The sequence below is a fragment of the Hyaena hyaena genome, unplaced genomic scaffold (assembly GCF_003009895.1).
Source record: "Hyaena hyaena isolate Hyena2069 unplaced genomic scaffold, ASM300989v1 scaffold_133, whole genome shotgun sequence".
NCBI lineage: Eukaryota > Metazoa > Chordata > Mammalia > Carnivora > Hyaenidae > Hyaena > Hyaena hyaena.
In genome coordinates this window covers 2,683,985-2,708,369 of record NW_024080765.1, presented here as the reverse complement: position 1 = coordinate 2,708,369, position 24,385 = coordinate 2,683,985, and the positions used below count along the sequence as shown (strand labels likewise).

Below are 24,385 nucleotides of genomic sequence, written 5' to 3'. Positions count from 1 at the left end.
TGGTTCTGTGGGAACTAGAGCGGCCCTCTGCCCTCTGATACCGCAAAGCCTGCTTCCCACAGCCCCGGGTTGTTCACTTGGTCCCGGAGTGCAGCCCCATGTGGCACTGTGTGGTGCGCAGTGCCCTCCTCCCCTCCGCTGTGGGTACAAGTGACTAATAAACTGGGGTTCCTATCTGCCCAGCTTTAGGTGTTGTGTATGTGGCCATTCCCTTTAATCCTAGGGCCGAGTGTCCCTCCTTCATCAATGGGGTGAAGAGGAGGCAATGGAAACCTTTCTGCCTGTGATGTGTTATTATTGTCCAAGGAATTTTGCTAAGTGCAGGGGCAAAGATACTGATCAATAAGATATAATCTCTTACTTCAAGGAGTTTATGTTTTAGAGGGATAAAAGAATAATCAAAAACTAAGAAGCAGGATTATGTAATGAAAGCCAGGCTAGTTGTCTACTGGGATTAACTCTGGAGCAAAACATTAAGAGCAGTCAATTGGAAAGGAGGATCTAGGGGTTGAGAGGGCTTGAAGCAATACCAGGCATGTTTTAGAAAAATCGAAACTCCTACCCCCAACCCTTATCTGTTCTGATCCTGTAGGTATTTAAAAGGTTTACATGTAAAGTGGTATTAGACTTGTTCTATGTGACCTCCAGCAGTAAAAACTACCTGAAGGAAGAGCAAGCCACAAAAAGATGGGTTTGGGTTAAAAAATAAAGTACCTCTGTTAATGGTCAGAAATAGCTATTTAAGAACTTGGTGACTTTGGCTGATACTAACTTCTGCATCACTGAAAGTGTTACTGCAGATGGATGACAACCATCTTGTGGAAGTTCTGGAATTGCATCTCAGGCCCTTCAAGTTTTATGACACTGGAGAATATCTGGGTTTATGATCAGTGAAGGTTTCTGGAAATAGTGGGTGCTAAAGTATGACTAGAATATGGAAGTCGGAAAGCATGTTTTTTCCTCAGAGAATGCCACATTTTAAATCTCAGTCGAATCATACAAATATATGTCTAGGGTTTGTGAGTGGTGAGATTTAACAGGTGGATTGGGATTAAGCTGTAGGGAGTTCCAAGGGCATATTAAAGATTTGATGTTTATTTGGTAGATAACCAACGAATGATGATGACACCTGCCATGGTCTGAATGTGTCCCCGCCCCCTAAATTCATGTGTTGAAAGTTAATCTCCAAGGTGATGGTATTAGGAGATAGGCTTCTGGGAGATGATAAAGTTTAGGATTATTTGTTCTAGTTCTGTGAAAAAAACCATTGGAATTTTATAGGGATTACACTGATTATATATTGGATACATATTGTATTGATTGTATATTCCTTTGGGTAGTATGGACATTTGAACGTATTAACTCTTTCAATCCATGAGCACAGAGTATCTTTCCATTTATTTGTGCCTTCAGTTTCTTCCAGCAGTGTCTTACAGTTTTTAGAGTACAGATCTTTTACCTCCTTGATTACATTTATTCCCAGGTATTTTACTGTTTGATGTAATTATAAATGGTATTTTTTTCTTGATTTCTGTTTATGATAGTTCATTATAGTATATAAAAATACAGATTTTTGTATATTAAATCTATATCCGGGAACTTCACTGAATTCATTTATTAGGTCTAATAGTTTTTTGATGGAGCCTAGAGTAGAGGATTTTCTACATACACTATCATGCAGTCTGCAAACAGAACAGCTTGAAGTCTTCCTTTCCACTTTGGATGTCTTCTATTTCACTTTCTTGGCTAATTTCTCTTCCTATGACTTTCAGTACTATGTTGGATAAAAGTGGGGAGGGTGGGCATCCTTATCTTGTTCCTGATCTTGGAGGAAAAGCTTTCTGCTTCTTACCATTGAGTACAATATTAAATGCGGTTTGTCACATATAGTCCATGTTAAATTGAGGTACATTTCATTGAGAGGTTTTTTTTTAAAAATCATAAATAGATGTTGAATTTTGTCAAATTTTTTTTTCTGTATATATTGATCTGATCATGTTTTTTATCTTTCATTTTGTTACTGTGATACATCAGGTTGATTGATTTGTAGATGTTGAGCTCTCCTTGGATCCCTATAATAAATCTCACTCGATCTTGGTGTAATGTCCTTTTAATGTATTGTTGAATTAGGTTTGCTGAGGATTCTTGCCTCCATTTTTCTCAAGGATATTGGCCTGTACTTTTTAAATTTGGTGTCCTTGTCTGATTTTGGTATCGGGGTAATGCTGGGCTTGTTAAAATGAGTTTATAAGAGTTCTCCCCTCTTTAGTTTCTTGGAAGAGTTCAGTAAGGATTGGTATTAATTACATGACTGATTATACGGGTGTTCTTTCTATGTTTGGTATATATTATCAGTGAAGCCATCTGATCCTGGACTTTTGTTCACTGGGAGGTTTTTGATTACTGATTCAATCTCTTTATTCATTATGGGTCTGTTCAGATTTTCTATTTCTTATGATTCATTCTTGTAAGATTGTATGTTTTGGCGAATTTACCCATTTCTTTTAGATTGTCCAAAGTGTTGACGTACAATTGTAGTCTCTTATGACCCTTTGTATTTCCGTGGTATCAGTTGTAACTTCTCTTTCATTTCCGATTTTACTTATTTGAGCCCTCTCTTTTTTTTTCTTGGAGTGTCTAGTTAAATGTTTTTCAATATTCTTTATCTTTTCAAAGAACCAGCTCTCAGTTTCATTGATCTTTTCTACTGAGTTTTTAGTTTCTATTTCTTACTTCCTTTCTGTTCTTTATTATTTACTTCCTTCTACTAACTTTGGATTTTGTTTGTTCTTCTTTTTCTAGCCCCTTTATATGTAAATTTAGACTGTTTATTTGGGCTTTTTCTTTTTCCTTGAGTTGATCTGAATTGTTATGAACTTCCCTCTTTTAGCCACTTATGCTGTATCATATAGATTTTGGCATACTGTATTTTTGTTTTCGTTTGGCACTAGGTATTTTTTATTTCCCTTGCTTTCTTTGATTACCATTTAGTTCCTCAGTAGTACGTTTTTTAATCTCCACATTTTTGTGGTTTTTCCATTTTTCATTTTGTACTTGATTTTCATATTATTTTTCTGAAAAGATGCTTGATATGATTTCATTCTTCTTTTTTTTAAAGTTTATTCATTTACTTTGAGAGAGAGAATGAGTAGGGAGGGGTAGAGAGAGAGAGGGAGAGAGAGAGAATCCCAAGCAGGCTCTGCTCTGTCAGCCCAGAGCCTAATGCAGGCCTCAAACTCACAAACCGTGAGATCATGACCTGAGCCAAAATCAGTAGTCAGATGCTTAACTGACTGAGCCACTCAGGCGCCTCCGATTTCATCCTTCTTAAATTTACTGTATACTTGCTTTGTGGCCTAACATGTGATATGCTATGGATAATGGTTCATGTGCACTGAAAATATGTATTCTACTGCTATTGGATGGAATGTTCTATAAATAAACATTAAGTCCCTTTGGTCTAGTGTATTATTTAAGGCCGATGTTTTCTTATTGATTAGCTGTCTGCATGATTTATCCATTGATATAAGTGAGGTTTTAAAATCTCATACTATTATTGTATTACTGTTTATTTCTCCCTTTAGATCTGTTAATATTTGCTTTATATATTTTGGTGCTCCTATATTGGTTGCATACATATTCATAAAGATCTTATCTTCTTGTTCAGTTGACTCCTTTGTCTTTATGTATTGCACTCCTTTGTCTTTTATTAGTCTTTTTTTTAAAGTCTAGTTTGTCTGTTATGAATATAGCTACACCAGCTTTCTTTTGTTTTCCTTTGTATGGAATCTCTTTTTCCATCCCTTTACTTTCAGGCTGTGTGTCTCTTACTTCTAAAGTGTGTTTTTTGTAGGCAGCATAGAGACAAACTCCTCTTTTTCTCCATTTAGCTACTTGATGTCTTTTTAGTAAAGAATGTAGCTGATTTATATTTAGAGTAATTATTGATGGATATGTGTTATTGTCATTTTAAAAATTGTTTTCTGGCTGTTTTTGTAGTTCTTATATGCTTCTTTCTTCTCTCTCTTTTCCCATGTAATGTAGTTTCATAACTTTCTTGGTGTTATTTTTAGATTCCTTTATCATTTACTTTTATGTACGTACTATAAATTTTTGCTTTGTGGTTACTATGAGGTTCACATATAACACACTATCCACATAACAGTCTTTTTTAAGGTCAGAGCAACTTAAATTTGAATACATTGCCAAACTCCACATTTTGACACCGCACCCCCTTTTATGTTTTTGATGTCATATTTTACATTTTTTTTATTTTATGTATTCCTTAGCTAATTATTATAATATTTGTTAATTTGTCACTTTTGTCTTTTGATCTTCATACAACCTTATAAGTGATTAATCAACTACCTTTACTATATATTTACCTTTACTAGTGGAATTTTTATTTTCATATATTGTCTTGTCATTAATTGGTGCCATTTCATTTCAGCTTAAAGAAATCTCTAACATTTCTTGCAAGGCTGCTTTAGTGGTGATGCATTTCTTTAGCTTTTCTTATGTGGAAAATTTTTTATCTTTCCTATGACCACCTTGCCAGACAGAGTATTCTTTTGTTTTTAAGTTTTTATTTTTTATTAAAACATACTTTTTTAAGTTTACTTATCTATTTTCAGAGAGAGAGAGAGAGAGAGAGAGAGAGAGACAGAGAGAGAACATGAGCAGGGGAAGGGCAGAGAGAGAGGGAGAGAGAGAGAATCCCATGCAGGCTCTGCACTGTCAGCACAGAGCCTGATGTGGGTCTCAAACTAACAAACTGAGATCATGACCTGAGCCGAAACCAAGAGTCAAATGCTTAACTGACTGAGCCATCCAGCACCCCTCACGTTTTTATTTAAATTCCAGTTTGTTAGCATACAGTGTAGTATTACTTTCAGGTGTACAATTTAGTGATTCAACACTTCCTGATGCTTGTCAATAACTACAATACCTGGTGCTTATCACAACAAGTGTACTCCTTAATCCCCATCACCTATTTAACCCATCCCTCTACCTATATCTCCTCTGCTAATCATTAATTTGTTCTCTATATTGAAGAATCTGTTTCTTGGTTTGTCTCTTTCTTTTTTTTCCCTTGGTCATTTGTTTTGTGGTTAAATTCCACATATGAGTGAAATCATATGATATTTGTCTTTCTCTGATCAAGCAGAATATTCTTGGTTGGAAGTTTTTAATTCTTATTTTTTTCCTTTCAGTACTTTGAATATGTCATGCCACTCCTTTCTGCAGAGCTTCTGCTGAAAAATCTACTTGTAGCCTTAGAGGATTTGCCTTGTATGTAACTAGTTTTCCTCTTGCTAATTTTATAGCTCTCTCTTAATATGTAACTTCTGATATTTTAATTACAGATATTCCTCAGGGCACCTGGGTGGCTCAGTTGGTTAAGTGTCCAATTTCAGCTCAGATCATGATCTCATGGTTTGTGGGTTTGAGCCCGGCTTCGGATTCTGTGTCTCCCTCTGTCTCCACCTCTCCCCCACTGGTGCTCTGTCTCTCTGTCTCAAAAATATATAAACATTAAACAATTTTTAATTACAGATATTCCTTGACTTATGATGGGGTTAGGTCCTGATGAACTTATTGTAAATTGAAAATATCTTCAGTCAAAAATACATTTAATACACCTAAGCAAGTGAACATCATAGCTGCCCAGAACAAACATGCCCAGAATAGTTCCATCAGTGTACAGTTGGGGAAAATCATCTAATGCAAAGTCTACTTTATAACAACGTATTGAATAACTCATGTAATGTACTGAACACCCACCATACTGAAAGTGAGAAACAGAAGTGTAAAATTTATCAATTGTTCTCGTGATTGTGTGGCAGACTGCAAGCTGTGGCTGGCAGCTGCCACCTAGCATCATAGGAAGGATCACACCACATAGCACTAGCCTGGGAGAAGATCATAATTCAAAATTTGGAGTTCAGTTTCTACTGAATGCACATCACTTTTGCACCACCATAAAGTCAAAAAATTGTAAATTGAATTGTCATGAATCAGGGACTGCCTGTATAATGCAGTTCTTTGGTATGGACGCCTTTGGGTTCATTTTGTTTAGAAATCTCTTTGGTTTCTGGACTTGGATGTCTATTTCCTTTTCCATGTTTGGAAAGTTTTTATCTATTATTTCTTCAAATAATTTTTTTGCCCCTCTCTTTTCTCTTCTTCTTCTGGGACCCCTATAATGTGGACGTTATTCCATTTGATGTTATCCTATGGGGCTCTTAAGCTCGCCTCACTTTTTAAAGTTCTTTTTTTAAAATTTTTGCTGCTCTGTCTGGGTAAGTTTCATTGTGTTTTCTTTTAGGCCAGTGATACATCCTTCTGCTTCATTTAGTCTTCTGTTTAACCCCTCTAGTTTATTTTTCAGTTCAGTTATTTTATTCTTCAGTTCTGTGACTTGTTGGGTTTTTTTTTTTTTTAAGTTTAAAAGTATTTTCTGTATCTTTGTTGAAGTTCTGACTGTGTTCATCCATTTTTCCCCCTATTGTCTTAAGCATCTTTATTACCATTACTTTGAATTCTTTATCGGGTAGATAGCTCCCATTTCATTAATGTCTTTTTCTGCAGTTTTGTCTTATTCTTTTGTTTGGAGCATAGTCCTAGGTCTCCTCATTTTGCCCTATTCTCTGTGTAGTTTCTATGTATTAGGTAAAACAGCTACTTCTCCAAGTCTTGAAAGGGTTGCCTTGTGTAGGAGGTGATGTGTGGGACCTGGAATCACAATCCTCCCTGGCCATTAGGGCCAGGTGCCCCAGGGGGGTCTCCTGCATTGGCTATGTGTGCTCATCAGCTATGGGGTGGCTGCTGTGGAGGCAGAGCCATTGTACTCCCAACTGTGCTAGCAGGTTAGTGGAAGACTGCCATAAAGGCACCCGCCAGTATAGGCATTATCAAGGTCTGGTGTGATTGCAGAAATGGTAGCACTTTTGTCCCTGGATAGGTTCCCAACAGATTCTTGTGTCTCTGGCAGTCCCTTTAAGATTTGCAAGTGGCTCTCCTTCATATACGACATACGGTCTAGGTGCTTTTCAACCGCTGGCTTTTGTGCTGAACCCTGCCTGGCCTGAGTCTGCATGCAAGCACTTTAAGGGTGGGTTCTTTATCCTGTACAGTTTTATGGTTCTCCTGGACATACTTCCCATTGGTTTTTTATGTTTCATGGTCTTGTCTCCCCAGTTCAGGAATCAAGGTCGGTGTACCTGATATGGAGTACAAACCCCTCAACTTTAGGGGAAAGTACATATTTTGGAGATCTTTCCAGAAAGTGAGTCACCATGCCTGGGGTGGGGTTTTTGGCAAGAGCATGCACCTGCCTCTCCTACCTATCTTGATGTGGTTCTTTTAGCCTTTGCTGTGGAGGTATTGTTCATTTAGTTTTGGGGACTTTTTCAGAGAAATTTGTACCATATGTAACTGAAGAGTTGTTGTGCCAGTGAGAGTTGAGGAGTTGAGGATCTTCCTATGGCACCATCTTGAACTGATCTTTCTGTCTTGTACATTTTTGGTCCTCTTTTTCCTTTCTTTCTTCATTTATGTTACATAAAATATTTTATAGTTATAACAATTGATTTTAAGCTAATAGGTGCTCAATTCTAATTGCATGTAGAAACTCTACTCTTTTACTTTATCCCTCACACTTTTTGTTCTTGATGTCACAAATTACATCTTTCTGTATGTTTGCCTATTAGGACATTTGCATCATTTTTGTTATTTTGGACACTTTTGTCTTTTAACTTCTATACTAGTGTTAAAAGTGATTTATGCACTAGTGTTACTGTATTATATTCTTTATTTGTCTATATATATATTTATCTTTCCCAGAAAGCTTTATTCTTTTATATGCTTTGTTGTTGTTGTGTAGCATCCTTTCGTTTCAACCTGAAGGACTCCTTTTATCATTTCTTATAACACAAGTGATGAATTTTCTTAGCTTTTGTTTATCTGGGAAAAACCTTTATTTGTCTTTTATTTTGAAGGGCAGTTTTGCTTGGAATCCTTTTCTTCGTAGGCAGTTCTTTCAGCAGCATTTTGAACACATCATCCCATCTCTTCTGGCGTGTAAGATTCTGCTGCTAAGAAATCTGCTCATAGTCTTATGGGACCCTGCTTGTGTGTGATGAGTTGCTTTTTTTTTTTTTTCTTTCAACATTCTCTTTTTGTTTTTGACTTTTGACATTTTAATCACAATGTACTTTGGTGTGGACTTCTTTAATTTATTCTAGTTGGACCTTTTTTGGAGGGGAGGAGTGGTCTTTTGAATCTGGATGTCTATTTCTTTCCCTAGAATAGAAAAGTTTTTTAAAAAATTTAATGTTTCATTTAGTTTTGAGAGAGAGACACACACATACAGAGTGTGAGCAGAGGAGGGGCAGAGAGGGAGGGAGACACAGAATTCAAAGCCGGCTCCAGGCTCTGAGCTGTCAGCACAGAGCCCGACACAGGGCTCGAACACACAATCTGTGAGATCATGACCTGAGCTAGTTGGATGCCCAACCGACTGAGCCACCCAGGCATCCCCAGAATTGGGAAGTTTTAACCATTTTTTCCAATGACCTTTCTGATCCCTTGTATCTCTATTCTCTTTCTTGGGACACTTATGAATGTAGTCTACTGGATTGTGTCTCATAAGTTCCTTATGCTTTCTTCATTCTTTTTTCCTTTTCTGACTGGATAATTTGAAATGACATATCTTTGAGTTCACTGATTCTTTCTTCAGTCTGATCAGGTGACTGTTGTTCAATTAAGTGAACAACAAATCCTTTGTGTTTCAATTCAGTTATTGTATCCTTTGGCTCCAAAATTTTAATTTGGTTCTTTTTAAAAATATTTTCCATGTTTTTGAAGTTAGTCTCATTTTGTTCATACATTCTTTCCCTAAGCTCATTGAGCATCCTTGTGATGGTCATTTAGTATATTCTTTATCAGGTAACTCATATATACCCATTTCTTTAGGATAGGTTTCTGTAGATTAATTTTGTTTCTTTGATTTGACCAATAAGTCAAAGAATATTAGCTATACTTATTTTATATTTTATTTTTAGAAATACTGTTATTTGAAGATGTTGTGATTCTAATGCTTTTTATTGTTGCTTCCAACTCTGGCTCATGGTAGCTTATTTCTATATATAATGTTGGATTACAGGCTCCAATACAACTGGACTATCTCAGTGAAAAATCTCCCTCAATTTCGGTTGTGGGTTTCCTTCTAACTAGGATTTGTATTTGTTTCTTGCATAGTAACTGAAGGCAGAAAAGCAAGACCAGTTTTTTTGTTAATTTTTTGTAATCCACATCCTTACAAATAAATTTGAACCTCTTTAAGGAAAAGCCATGAGTAGGATTATTCAGCGGAGTCTTTTTTTTCTCTCACCTTTTCTTATGAATGGATCTTTCTCATTTACACTTTTACTGGTAAAATAGCCCTGGATGTGTCCCAGCTTTATGAGGGTGTTCCCTTGATGCAATTTCTCAACTTGTTCTAGGCCTGCTTTGGATGGTAGTGAAGTGGTTCATATTTGATTACCAACTTTGATTAACTTAGTACAAGAGCTTGGGAGTGGGTCAGTGTTAGAAATAGAGTTCCTATAGAAGTTCTGGTTGAATCTCTGTGAGTGATTGAGGTCACAGTGCTGAAGGGTAAGGAGGAGAGAGAGAGAGGTCAACTGAGGAAGAGAGCTCAGGAAACCCCACAGAGTGGGAGGGGCTGGAATCTGAAGAAAGTAAGATTGTGTAGTTTCTCCCTATGGTAAAATGGAAGGTTTGAGGACAAGGAGATAAAGAAAGGTGAAGACTCTTGAGAAAACATATTGTGATTAAGATGTCATTTGAGAGTAGTTTTCCTGGTGTTCTGGGATGAGTGGTCATCCCAGGATGGAGGGAAGGAATGAATGGTAGGGAAATGGAAGTATAGAAGGACTACTCTCTGTGAAGCAAAATAATTTATTGTATATAGTGTAAATAATTAAACACTAAATTTTATTTTATTATGCAATATTTAGTGAGGTATATAATTAACACATAATGTTATATTAGCTTCAGGTATAAAACATAATGATTCAATAATTCCATATATAACTCAGTGCTCACCACAATAGGTGTAGTCACCTGAATTTTAATTTTTAATGTTTAGAGAGGTTCCTGAAGAAGTTAGACTGTTTAGTCTTTGCAAATGTCATTCTCTGCGTAGAGCACCAGATTTACAAGATTTCAAGGTTGTGTAAAATAAAAACAAACTACCCTATCTAATTAGCTATTATATTTAAAAAAAACCTGAACTTATTGGGTGGAAAATATAGATTAAGATAAAGTAATATATAGCATTTTTTTTTTTTTTTTTTTTTTTGGAGCTTAGCCAAAGCCTTTATTTAGGGACTTGTATAAAATTATAAGCATAGTTTATCCATTAGGGGTTAATATTAAATCAGACTTTAAATCAGTTAATTGGTGAAGCTAGCCTTGAAGACAGTGACAGATCACACTCCTAGATTCTTCTTGGTGACCGCAGGGCCTTTGCTCCTGTAAAGATCTGACAGGTCCCCTGGCCCTTTTCATACTGTTGTGTGGGACACTCTTCTGGGAGAAATTAATGTGTATGCTTAGAAAAAAGAGTTTCATGAACACACTCACTTGAGAAACTACTTCTTAAAAACTCTAGGCCTCTTTTGGAGACTCATAAATTCACTATCACATTAAGGGTTTTGAAAAGTAGAGTTTCAAAAACCTGTTGAGCTTGCGCTTCTCAAACTTATTTGAGTGAAGAAATGAAAAAGTTTGTATGTGTGTGGCGCTGAGAGGAAACTACAGAGAAGCCTGTTATTAACACTTTATGTAACAGTGTTTTATGGAACTAGTTTGGGACATTCCAATTTAAAATTACTAGTAAAAAAATAATCTTTCAAATAAGCACAAGGACCTCCTATATATCAGGCCCTGTGCTAGGCAAATAGACATTGAGACCATAAGATACTGACCCAGCTTCCTTGTTCACTGCTCCCCAAAACCCTACTCTGCAAGAGAACTCCAGTCATCTGTTGATCCTCAATTTGCACCATACAGCTCCATTTAAGAAATCTATGATTAAGTCTTTTTTGGTTCTAACAAACAGAAATGCAGCCAAACTAATTATGATAAATAGAGATGAGGTGGATAAGGGGGAGGTTATTGTACGGCTATAAAGATTTCACAGAAACAAAAGTATAGTTTGGTTTCATGAAAATCAGGATAGTATCAGACATGGAGTGGTTGCTTAGTCTGTATCAGTTTCCTTTGTGTAGTCTGGTCTTTTGTCTCAGTTGTAGTCTTTCTGAGGCTTTCTTATTTACTTACTTAAGCCTAATATGGCCATCTCAGCCCCATCTCCATATGACCTTTTGAATTCTCAAGTTGACATAATTGATTCCTGTCCAGTGAATCTATTAGCTGGCTTGGGAATGGTATCCACACTATTCTAGTCAACCAGGGGTGAAGAATGGTCAGTCACATGAAGTGTGAGGTTGTTCGTCAAGGGGTGGGGGCTGGGATGGAGTGGAAATTAAACATTTAATGCAATTGGGATGAAGAATTGTAGTGTTTGAAGAGGCAGGGAATGGTAAATTATTTCCAGCACATTCTGCTATTATGTGTAAACATTTTATGCAGAATAAGTTCCCACCTTTGTTTATAGAACATGATTTCCAGAGGAACTAAAATATAAGTTACCCAAAATAGATAAATAAATGTGAAAATAAAACAGAATCTCCTGCTACTTTTGAGTTTTTAGCTAAAATGACCTTTTAATGTTGACAGGGATACACAGAAGTACCAAATATCTTCTGTTAATGCCTATGTAGAAGACTAGAAAGGATTATTGCTTACCTCATCTTCTGACCTACTGGAAAGACTTACTGAAAATTCTTTTCAGGTTGTTTGTAAGAATGCTATGCTGTTAAGTTACTTTGGAAGGGACAACTTCCTAGCTGGTCTGAATGTTGATGCAAAAGAACCTTGTATAACACTCCCATGACTGAGTCATGCTGTATGTGCCCACGTGAGTCGAACTCTTTTGGGTCACCAGTGATTGAAACAGGAATGTACAGAATAATATTCAGAATGCATCTTGTTATTTTCTTGTGTATGTCATGAAATGTAAATTGTGGAGGTGCATTTTGAGATCTCAGATCTCTTAGTGATTCAGCATGGCATCTTCTGTTGAACAAGTTTGAGCTCATTTCCCCCTGCTTCTTATAATCACACATGGACGGTCTACTGACCTTTCCATTGACAGATTCAGGCTTGACTCAGCATCCAGATGCAAGAGGACTAGAGACAAGAAGTAATTAATCCATGTTCAATTCTGATAATTTTGCCTTCTGATTATTAGTTTTCCAGGGAGAAAATTTACTGAGCATTTAGTCTTCAAAGATACTGTCTTCTAATATAGTTCTTTCTCACTATACAGTGACAATAGCATCATCCTGGTGTCTCCCTTAATCTCCCATGTACATTAGATGGCCCAGGTCAGGCTTTCAGGTCCTGATCACCCAGAGAAGGAGTGGGTGCTTTGAGGGACCAGTTGAGACCCTGGAATATGGCAATCTCATCAAATTCCTAACCGCTACTGTGTCCATCCCTTTCCTTAGTTAAAAATGTCTATAGATATTTAAGACAGAGCCTTCCCCTGTGCTTCTTCTGACTCTTGAGTTATCTTTTTTTACATACTTGGTTATCCCATGAAGACTACATTTTACCTGATACTGTGAGTCAGCAGGCCCTTCCTAAAGTGCTTATTCTCCACTGTGTAAGCCAAGTAGCTTCTCATGATCTATAGACCAAGCCCAAAGATGTTTTGAGAACCCGTGTACTTTGATTCCAGGACTCTGTACAGGAACTCATTTTATATTGGGTGGAAAATAAATTTTAATTCCAGTTAATGTCCAATTACTTGTTAATAGCTATCTGGAATGTTTTGGGGAAGAATAGAGCCTATGTGCTTCAAGACAGAGTGGATACTGAATTAGAGTGCTAATGGTGGAATTGGTGGTTGGAGGTAGTGGCAGTATGCATGGATCCTTGCCCCATGACAATATGCTAGGGGATTTCTCCTCACCATCCTACAGGATAGCAACTTGCAAACATCATGATGGGTTAAGAAGCCCTTGGCTATGAGCATTAGGGAGATAAGGGAAGAGATCTTTCAGACAACTAAATGGCCTCTGAAAAGGGACATTGTGAAGGGGCTAAATTTTGACCATGGCAAGAAGGAGGAGTACTTAATTAGGGAGACTAAGTCCTTCATTGTTCCAACTACAGGGCATATCTGACACTCCTAATGGAATTATATTCTCCATATCCCCTTAAATTTAATCTGCACCTATGCAGTCATCTCTAAGGAAGGACGTTGTTGTGAGAATTAGTTCTCAGTGTGTTTGCCATGCCATACCTCTTGTATAGTGAGTAATGGTTCATGTATTGCCTAGTTTGCTGTTATTTAGCATTAATGCATTGGCCTTGATTTAACAAAATGTATTGAAGCCTTCCATGCCAGACATCATCCCAGATGTTAGGTATAACCATAGGCTCTAAGTTCTTATCTGCCAGTCAGACTCCTGTGCTTATCATAGATAACTGTCATTGCTTCATATATCTTGTTCAAAGTCTTGGGCTTCTGCTTTTGTCTCAGTTCTCTGAGCTTCTCATCTAGTTAACTGCCTGCTTCCTGCCCCTCTAACTTTTGCTTTGTTTTCACAAGTCTCTGAGCCTCCTTCCCATAACTGGGATCCTGTAGCCTCTGTCTGTATATCTCCGTGGCCATTTGCCTACTGTAGGACTTTCAAGAATTATTCTTCCAGAATTTCTCACCCTACTCTCTACCTCTACCTCCATGCTTTATCTTGCCAATTGCTTTCCTGAGCCATGCTTATTTAAACTTTCCATACTCTGTGCTGAAATTCTGCTGTCAACTGGCCCTATACCCACTGTCTTGCTTTAGGTCTAGTGGGCAGGTCTCATGTCAGGGCCTCCCTCCCCCTAATCCTGATCCCCAGTGTTTTGTCACTGATAAATCTTGAGACAAGCTGGAATTAAAATATGTTTGGAAAACCGTATTGGCAATCCACTCTACATGCCACATTAGAATATTCTCATTGTAATTATAATTAATATCCTTTCCTAGCTTGACTTTTTGGCTTGAAAGTGAACTGTGGTGGTATCTTAAATAAAGTTCTGGCCTATGAATGAATGCTTTCAAATAGCCCTAAATAAATGTAGTCTCTTTGTCAGAAATGATGTTTTCATGGATGGCACATAACAAGTATGGGATTGTGATTTTGTAACGTGTTTGAGACAAAACAAAGTGAAGTTTGAAAATGCTTAACACTTTGAAGTGCTCCTAAAAAATCAATGTGGAGTTATCCAGTATTTTTTGGTTAATTGCCATTAAATGGTAGGTGCTTTTGGTAAGCTATTTCAAATAATCTGGCTTGTTATTCTTTATAATGAAATCAACTCAGGATCATCGTCAAAACCAGTTTCTGGCCCATACCTTCTAGGGAAAGGAGCTCCGTGTGCCATTTTACATTGTGTGCAGGATGCACGATGGCTCCCTTTTTTTTTTTTTTTTTAATGTTTTATTTATTTCTAGGAGAGAGAGAGAGAGAGACAGCGTGGGCAGTGGAGGGTCAGAGAGAGGGAGTCACAGACTCTGAAACAGGCTCCAGGCTCTGGGCTGGCAGTCAGCACAGAACCCGACGCGGGGCTCGAACCCACGAACCGCGAGATCATGACCTAGGCGAAAGTCAGACGCTTAACTGACTAAGCCACCCAGGCGCCCCACGATGGCTCCCTTTTTGAACAACAGTAGGCTTTCGTGACAGAGGACATCTTTTATTAAAAAATTAATATCCATTGACAGTTTGGGAAGAATATTAAAATGTTTAGACAGTTTCCATTTTCTTCCTTGTACTTGCCTACAGACCCAGTATCAGAAACCAAGTGATTGTAGATCATACATATGTTTGATTTGAAATGAGATTTAATTGATTTGAAGAACCTCCTGTATATTTTTGAACATTCACATTTCCTGTGGAATTAACAAATCCTGGCCTTGATCTGGGGTGGCAGGAAATCAGAACTGATTAGCTCTTTCAAGGTTATTTTAAATCTCAAGACAAGGGTTTGTGTTTAGAAATTGGTCTTCAAAATGGCATATTGAGAATGAAAAATGTACAGACAAAGCCAAATAGGAAGTAGGCAAGATGAGGGACTCTTGGGTTCATTTACCACTTGTTGCATGGTTTCATCCCATAGATGACGCTGTTCTTGAGCTGTAAGTGGTTGTGCCTCACTGCCATCTGGCTCAGCCAGCTTCGGCACCATAAGGTGAACTGAACTGTTTGTGGTAGGAAATAGTGCTCTATATTTGTCACGATGTACTAGCACAGACCCAAAGTCGGTAACTGCTTGACATTCCAGAAAACATTCTCATGGCAATGAGTTGAACTTCATGGAATGTCTTTTTCCAGTGGATGATGAAGTCATTCAGCAACAGTTACCTTTTGTGGAAGAAAATCTTGTTAAAAATTAGGTAGCCCCGGGAGGCGCAAGAGTTGGTGTGCTTGTTTTTGAAGTAGACACAGCATGGCTTGTATGTACTTTATTTAGACCAGAGGAAATACTGATGCATCAATATGGTAGCTTAAGAGCTCAATGTGGGGCTCAATGTGGGACTCAGACTCATGAATTGTGAGATCAAGATCTGAGCCCAAGTTGGACACTTAACTGACTGAGCCACCCAGGTGCCTGTGAATCCTTACCGTTAGCAGCAACTAGTCTATGGATCTTACGCTGAGGTTCTCCCATCCCACTGCATCTGCTTCACTTAAATAAGCAGTGAATGAAGCATTTTACATTCTGAGCATCCACAGTCTCCTGTTTTTCCACCTTGCATGTCCAACAACTCCCATTAATAAGTTATTTGACTTCATCAGGTTCCCTTATCCCCTGACACTTTTCCATTTGCCCTATCTATCACCTCTTCCTGTCTTTACCACCGTCTTACACATCCAGACAGTCCATGGCTCATTACCCAAGAGCATTCTGATTAGCTTTTTTATTTTCCTGCACCTGTGTCTTTTTTTGTCATATTCATCTGATACAACTCTAGTAAATGCAAATATCCATTTATTCTATGTCTGTGACTGAGAGATGATGGAGAGTCTCACTCAGTTGGGCTTTCACCACAACTGTGTTTATCCGGTCACCCCGCTGTCCCACTCTCTTTAATGCTATAATGTCCAGTCTCATATTTCCCAACCCTACTCTCAGTTGATGACCTCACTCCTTATTCCATAAGAAAGTAGAAGCATCTAACGAGAGCTTTCTCAGCTTCCCACCACCAAATCATCATGGGGCTGGCATTGCATCTGTGTTCATTCTGTGTGCTGAGTGCTTTGCTTATTCTTTTTCTTCATAACCAAATTTCCTAAACAAATGTTTGCGTGGGCCGTCCCCATTCCTTAGCTGTTACCTAGTCCCTGAGTCACTGCAGACTTCATTTGGTCCTCACTGTGACACCAGAACAGCATTTGCTGAGGGAATGAAAGACCACTTTGTGGGCATTTTTTGGTCCTCTTCTTACTCTTGTGACTAACTCCTCTTCTGCTTGGACTTGAGATGGTGGTCGTCTTCAGACTTATCTCTGCCTCTCCCCACTCTTTTTTTCCCTGCTCTTTTCCTAAATGATGTCATCTATGTGATGGCTTCAGTTATCAATTATAATGAACAACTCTCAAGTTTTATCCACAGTTCAGACTTTTCGCTGCTCCCCAAGTTCTTTTTATTTGCAATTTCCACAGGAGTATCTCAGAAGCTCTTCAGAAACCTAAATGTTACCCATGACATCTTGTTCTCCCCCAGTCTTCAGCTCTTGACCATCACATTCAAGTCATTATCAACTGTAGTAGATTTTACCACCTTAATATTTCTTTTTTTAAGGTTTTTAATTCCAGTTAAGTAACATACAGTGTTATGTTAGTTTCAGGTGTACAATATAGTGATTCAACACTTCCAGACATCACCTAGTGCTCATCACAACAGGTGCACTCCTTAATCCCCATCACCTGCTACATCCCTCCTCCTACCCCCTTTCCCTCTGGTAACCATCAGTTTCTTCTCTACAATTAATAGTCTACTTCTTGGTTTCTCTCTCTCTGTCTCTCTCTCTTTTCTCTTTGCTCATTTGTTTTGTTTCCGAAATTCCACATATGAGTGAAATCATATGGTATTTGTCTTTCCCTGACTGACTTATTTCACTTAGCATTATGCTTCTAGCTTCATTCATGTCATTGCATATGGCAAGATTTCATTCCTTTTGATTGTTGAATAGTATTTCATTATGTATATGTATATATATATATATATATATATATATATACACACACACACACACACACCTCTTTATCCATTCATCAATTGATGGACAATTGGGCTGCTGTCATAATTTGGCTATTGTAAGTAATGCTGCTTTAAATATTTCTTGAATCTATTTCTTTCCATCTCTCTTGTCAGGACCCTAATCTAATACACCATCATTGAAAAATTTTTTTGAGATAATTGCAGATTCACATGTATTCTATGAAATAATAGACACAGACCTTGTGTACCCTTTACTTAGTTTACTCCATTGGTAAAGAGATGTCCTTTGATAGGTAAATTGATAAATAAACATCCAGACAATGGAATATTATTCCACACTAAAAAGAAATAAGCTATCAAGCCATGAAAGGGCATGAAGGAATCTTGAATGCATATCACTAAGGGAGAGAAGCCAAGCTAAAATACATACTGTATGATCGCAACTATATGTAATTCTGAAAAAGGTAAACTATGGATACAGCAAAAAGATCAGTGATTGCCAGGGGCTCGGAGGGGGAAGAGATAAATAGGCAGAGCACAGAGGATTTTTAGGGAAGTGAAAATAGTCTGTATGACACTAGGATGATGGCTACATGTCATCATACGTTTGCCCAAACCCATAGGATGCACAACACCAAGCGTCGAACTCTAATGTAAACTACACACTTTGGATAATTAGACTGTGTCAGTGGAGGTATATCAGTTATAACAAATGTAACACACTGGTGAAGGGTGTTGATAATTGGGGGAGGCTGTGGATATAGGGGAAGGAGGTATATGGAAAATCTTTGTACCTTCTGTTAAATGTTTTTGTGAACCTAAATCTAAAATTTATGTTTTCTTAAAAAGGACATGAGGAAGCATCCTTGTCATGATGTTGATGTTCTGTAGCTTGATTATGTCAATATCAATATCCTGACTGTGCTATTGCACTATAGTAGTGTGAAATGTCACCAATCGAGTAAACGGTTTTCTTTTGACCATACATTCTCATTTGGTACAATATGGATGGGCTGAGATTTCCAAATTTTCAATTTCTGTTTCCTTTTTTCCTGAACAATTCTGTCTTTAAGTAATTTCTCCCCCCCCCCCCCACGCCACGTTGTACTATAAGCAGGCAGAAGGAGCCAAGCTGAACCTTCAATATTTTGTTTAGAAATATCTTCAGCTTGGGGAAACTGGGTGGCCTGGTTGGTTAAACGTCTGACTTCAGCTCAGGTCATGATCTCATGGTTCATGAGTTTGAGCCCTGAGTCGAGCTCTGTCCTGACGCTTCAGAGCCTGGAGTCTGCTTCAGATTCTGTGTCTCCCTTTTTCTCTGCCCCTTTCCTGCTCACGCTCTCTGTGTGTCTGTCTGTCTCTCTCAATAAATAAATAAATAAACAAACAAACAAACAACAAACAAACAAATAGGGGCTCATGGGTGCCCCAGTCAGTTAAGTATCCAACTTCAGCTCAGGTCATGGTCTTGCAGATCATGAGTTTGAGCCCCACATAGGGCTCTGTGCTGACAGCTCAGAGCCTGGAGCCTGCTTCGGAATCTTCAGAATCTCCCCTGCTCACATTCTGCCTCTCTCTGTGAATAAATAAATAAACGTTAATTTTTTAAAGTAAATAAACATTAGAAACATCTCCAGCTAAATACCTAATATCATCACTTGTAGGCAACCTTCCACAAAAAGCTGGAGTAGGATAGCAGGACAGCCCAGTTCTTTGCCACTTTGTAACAATTGCCTTGCCTCCAGTTTCCAAACACAGGTTGCTTATTTCCATCTGAGACCTCATCAAAATGGCCTTTCCTGCCCATAGTTCTAAACATTCTGTTCGGCGTTCCTTAGGTGTTCTCTAAGAAGATTGAGACAATCTCTATAGCTTTCCTCTTTTCTTTCTGAGCTCTCAGTGAAGTTGCCCTGAACAGTCTGTTCATAGCAGTGGAGACTTTTTCTAGCATAAACCACAGATCTCTTCCCGTCTCTACCCATTGCCTGCCTCTAAATGGCTTGCACGTTTTTAGGTATTTGTTACAGTGGCATCCCACCCCTCAGTACCAGTTTCTTAACCCACTCGTGCTGCTATAATAGAATAAGATAGTCTATGTGGCTTAAACAACAGACATTTATTTCTCATAGTTCTGGAGGCAGGGAAGTTCAAGATCAGGGCACTGGCAGATTTGGTGCCTAGTGAGAACCTACTTCCTGGTTCACAGATGGCCATGTTCTTGCTCCTGTTAATCTTAAAAATAAAACTGTCAGTTATTTTATCAGCAAAAATGGGTTTATTTGGGAATGATAGAGAACTACAATTCAGGACACGCAAGCTATGGTAAAACCACAGTCAAGTCCAACAGAAAAAGGAAAGGGATGTTATTTTATGGAGATGAAGGAGGGAGTTGGGAGGGTTTGTTTTGAATGAAAGTCTATTGGAGAAAAGCAAGAGTTCAGGGTGATGGTGGTTTCTCATGGGCTGAGTTGCAGGCGCAGTTGATTTCTTGTAGAGGATTCAGTGGACAGGTGACCCTTGAACAACATGGGTGTGAATGGCACGAGCCTATTTATACTTGGACATTTTTCAATAAGTACAGTACAGTACTGTAACTGTATAGTACTTCCTTATGACTCTCTTAATAACATTTTCTTTTCTCCAATCTACCTTATTGTAAGAATCCGGCATACAATTCATGTAAGACACAAAATATGCTAATTGACTATTCATGTTATTGGTAAGCCTCATGGTCAACAGGAGGCTATCAGCAGTTAAGTTTTTGGGCATTAAGAGTGATACGTGGATTTTCGGGGCGCCTGGGTGGCTTAGTCAGTTAAGCGTCCGACTTTCGCTTGGGTCATGATCTCGCGGTTCGTGGGTTCGAGCCCCGCGTCTGTGCTGACTGCCAGCTCAGAGCCTGGAGCCTGTTTCAGAGTCTGTATCTCCCTCTCTCTCTGACCCTCCCCTGCTCACGCTCTCTCTCTCTCTCTCTCCTAGAAATAAATAAAAATATTAAACAAAAAAAAAGAGTGATACGTGGATTTTCAACTGTGTGTGTGTGTGTGTGTGTGTGTATGTGTGTGCGGGGTTTGCTATTGTTCAAGGGTCAGCTATATACCTTTTTGTGTGGGGCCTGCAACTGATCATTTCTTCCTGTTGATGACAGTTCTGTTGGGGTCTGTAATTGATAGCTATTCTTGTAATTGACACTTTCAGGAGTCCTTTTAGTCTCCTGACTCCACTTTAGTGAGGTTCTCCTCTGTTAATTTTCATACTCCTAATACTATCATATTGGGGTTAAGGATTTCAACATGCAAGTCTAGGACATAGTTGTTTAGTCTTCAGCCAATACATCTTTTGTTTAAGTTTTTATTTAAAATATTTTTATTAAATAAACACTGTAGGAACAATAATAGGGAACAAGTAAGTATTTAAAGAATGCAATCTTACCTTCATCCTTATAATTCTATTTGGTGATCCTTAATTGTGTTTGGTGGACCAGCCGCTATGCAGTCTTCATTTTCTTGTGATCATTAACTAGTTGTCTCTGCTCAAAATGTTAAAAATTATATATTGGTAAAGATATATTTCATGGCATAGCTAAGGGTTAAGGAAGAAACACTTCTTCACTAATTAAAAGGGAATGAGGAGCTCTCAAAATGTAAACTTGCTGAGTTTTATGTCACTAATCTAAAATTTTAAAGCTTGTTTATTTATTTCTTTATTTTTATTTATTTAATTATTTATTTTGAGAGAGAAAGAGAAAAAGAAAGAGAAGAGAGAGAATCTGCGCAGGGGAGGGGCAGAGAAAGAAGGAGAAAGAGAGAATCCCAAGCAGGCTCCATACTCTCAGCATAGACCCGACGTGGGGCTCAAACTCACGAACTGTGAGATTATGACCTGAGCCGAAATCAGGAGTTGGATGCTAAACCAACTCTGCTATCCAAGCGCCCCTAAAAGTTTGAAAATCTTTTTTCACATTATACTTGGTAACATATATTGTTACTTCACATTATGTATCCACTCCCCAACTCAATTTTTCACCAACAAACAAACAAACAAACAAAGAACAAGCAGACGACCTTTGTGCCTTCATAATTATCAATGGTTTATTGGGGCATCTCTGTTCAGAATTCTTTGCTCTTCACTCACAGCTCCATTGCAGATTCCCTTCCTATGGTTTGAGAAACACTAATGCATTATTTATAACACTAACTTTTGCCCTGTGAACAGGGAAGATAAACTTTTAAATTAGTTCATGTGATATCGTTTTTAGTAGCATTCATTACCAAATCAAGCAAAAATGTAAATAGAATAAACCCTGTTAATTATGTTTTGCCTGAGATTCATTGTAGCCACAGTTCTATTATATGGACGCAGTTATCTGAGAGATTTATGACATTTTACAACCATTTATTAATTGCCCAACATTCTTCAGATATCATATTAGGCCTAGTAGGAAGAATAAAAAGAAAACACAAAATCTATCGGCTTCGGTTTCCCGGCACCACACAATGGGACTTTCAGTGATGATGGAAATGCTCTCTATCTACACTGATATGAAAGCGATGGCTTTTGAATGCTTGACATTGTGGCTAGTGGGTCTATGGAACTGAACTTTTACTTTAATTTTTCTTAATAACATTTCTACTGAGATATAATTCATATATCATAATTCACTAATTTAAAGTGTACATTACCACAATCTTGGAACATTTTCATCACCCCATCAAGAAACCCAGAACTCATTAGTGGTCGCACCCCAAATTCTCCCCATCTTCTCAGCCCTGGGTGGCCGCTAATCTTTCTGTCTGTATGGATTTCCCTATTTTGAACATATCATATAAATGCTATCACAATATGTGGTCTTTTGTGACTGGCTAATTTAATTTTAGCTTATTTAAATTTAATAGCCCCATGTGGCTAGTGGCTATTATGAGAAGCAAATGAAGTGAAAGACCACAACAGATCCTTAAGGAAGGCTGAAGGGTAAGGAGAAGATAATCCTGAAAAATGGGGATATGGAATATAGGTCAGAGAGATTGGAGATGAACCCAGATGGAGCCTGGTGTAATACAGATTCCTGGAGGAAGGGATGGTTAACGGCACCAAATAATACAGAAGGGTCAAGAAAGAATAGTTTCAGTATAGTGATCGGATAAGAATCCTGATGACAAAGGGCATTGGCATGTGGTGTTGGTGAAGTATAGGCAGCTGGAATTTTATATCATTTAGAATTTTATATCATTAGTGGGAATGAAGAGATTAAAGATGATTGAGCAGGGTTCTGAAGGCTGTGAGTGAGGGAGGAACCAGGGATATTAGCATAGGAGCAAGCCTTGGGAAGGAAGAGTGAAGTCGTCTTTCTCAGAGGCAGGAGTAAGTAAAGCAAAAGTAGGTGAAAATACAGAGCAATGTTTACATAGAAAGGAAGGAAACTAAAGGAACTCATTTACTTAACAAAAGTGGGAATGAGGCCTTCTGTGGGTAAAGTTTGGTTCCTCCAACCATCAAGATCAAATGTGAGATCAAATGTGGAGAAGGGAGTTCTCCAGATGGCCTAGGGCTCTGGGAGGTGAGTGATGGATACTTATATTCTGGTCCTGCTCAAATGAGTGTGTCTCCTAGAAGCGACAAACATTTTCAGATACATAAAAAACCACATGAGGTTCAGAGATCCAGATGTGTCAATTTTCACTTAATGAAAAGCGACAATTGTCCAAAAGTTTACATATGAGATCTTCAAAGATAAACTGTATCAGTATATGCACCCTCCCTCCTACTTTTCCATTCCTCCTTCCCTCCCTTTTCCTTCTTTCTTCTTCCCTTCCTTCCTTCTTCCCGCCCATCCATTTATTTTTCTTACAACTTGTAGAAAACACTGTATCTTCTTTCTCTGTGCCCTCCAAGGAAAAATGGAAACAAACAAAATACAAAACTTTGGAAAAGTCCAAAATTAATCTATACTATAATGAATACAGAATTTCATGTTATACATTATAATAAAACTAGTTTAGGTTAGTTTAGTATTTTCTTATTTTTCCAAGCCCCCTTCCCCCAGCCATGTTACAACAGTTAGCAGAAGAGCCAGCAACTGCTTTGAAAATCTCAAATTAAAAAAAAAAAAAAAACAACTATGCAAATATAAGAACAAAATATACTAATGAATTAGTATTGATTTAATTAATAATATGCTTGAGAGCATGCGTCTATATAGAAGTTTTAGAAATTAAAGCTAACTTTTATGGTATTTTCAATCTATAAAGTTATATAGTCATGTATTTATGTATTTATATGTATGCATGTATGTACTTATGTATTTATTGATTTCTTTTAGGCTTTTAAAACCAAGGATGGATATCTTGTAGTTGGAGCAGGAAATAACCAACAGTTTGCCACTGTGTGCAAGGTAATCTGTATCACTGGGGTGGGCTCATTTTGCACAAAGCCAGGGAAGTTCAGTTTGGCCTAGAACAATGTTCTTAAGTCTGCAGCCAACTCTGGACCCCTGCCTTCACACCTAACACTGTGCCATTTTTATACTTACAAATGCTAAGGACGTGGTCTGAATTAGCATTCTGACTATATATATTTTTTGAGGTATCTGGCTGTATTTTGAAATGAATCATAGCACATAGTAGCCTAAATTATCCTCAGACATGACCTGACTACCAGTCCAGTGAAAATGAAAGGAAAGAAAAAAATTCATTAAATGTTTTTCTTTAATGCTTATTTATTTTTTAGAGAAAGAGACACAGAATGCGAGCGGGGAGGGAGGGAGAGAGAGAAAGAGAGAGAGAGACAGAGAGACAGAGAATCCGAAGCGGGCTCCTGGCTCTGAGCTGTTAGCACAGAGCCCAATGTGGGGCTTGAACCCACATATTGAACCATGAAATTACGATCTGAGCTGATGTCAGATGCTTAACTGACGGAGCCACCCAGGCACCCCCCAAAAAATGCATTTAAAGGGAGTTTTAATGCCAGGATATTT

General features: G+C 38.0%; 1 protein-coding gene across 1 annotated transcript in view; it reads left to right on the top strand.

Moving 5' to 3' along the window:
* SUGCT (succinyl-CoA:glutarate-CoA transferase) overlaps positions 1-24,385 on the top strand; it is a 737,889-nt gene that overhangs the window by 287,666 nt on the left and 425,838 nt on the right. The window contains exon 10 of the mRNA XM_039237988.1: positions 23,732-23,803. Within this exon, the coding sequence (XP_039093919.1) occupies positions 23,732-23,803 (72 nt within the window). The remainder of the gene's footprint in view (positions 1-23,731; positions 23,804-24,385) is intronic.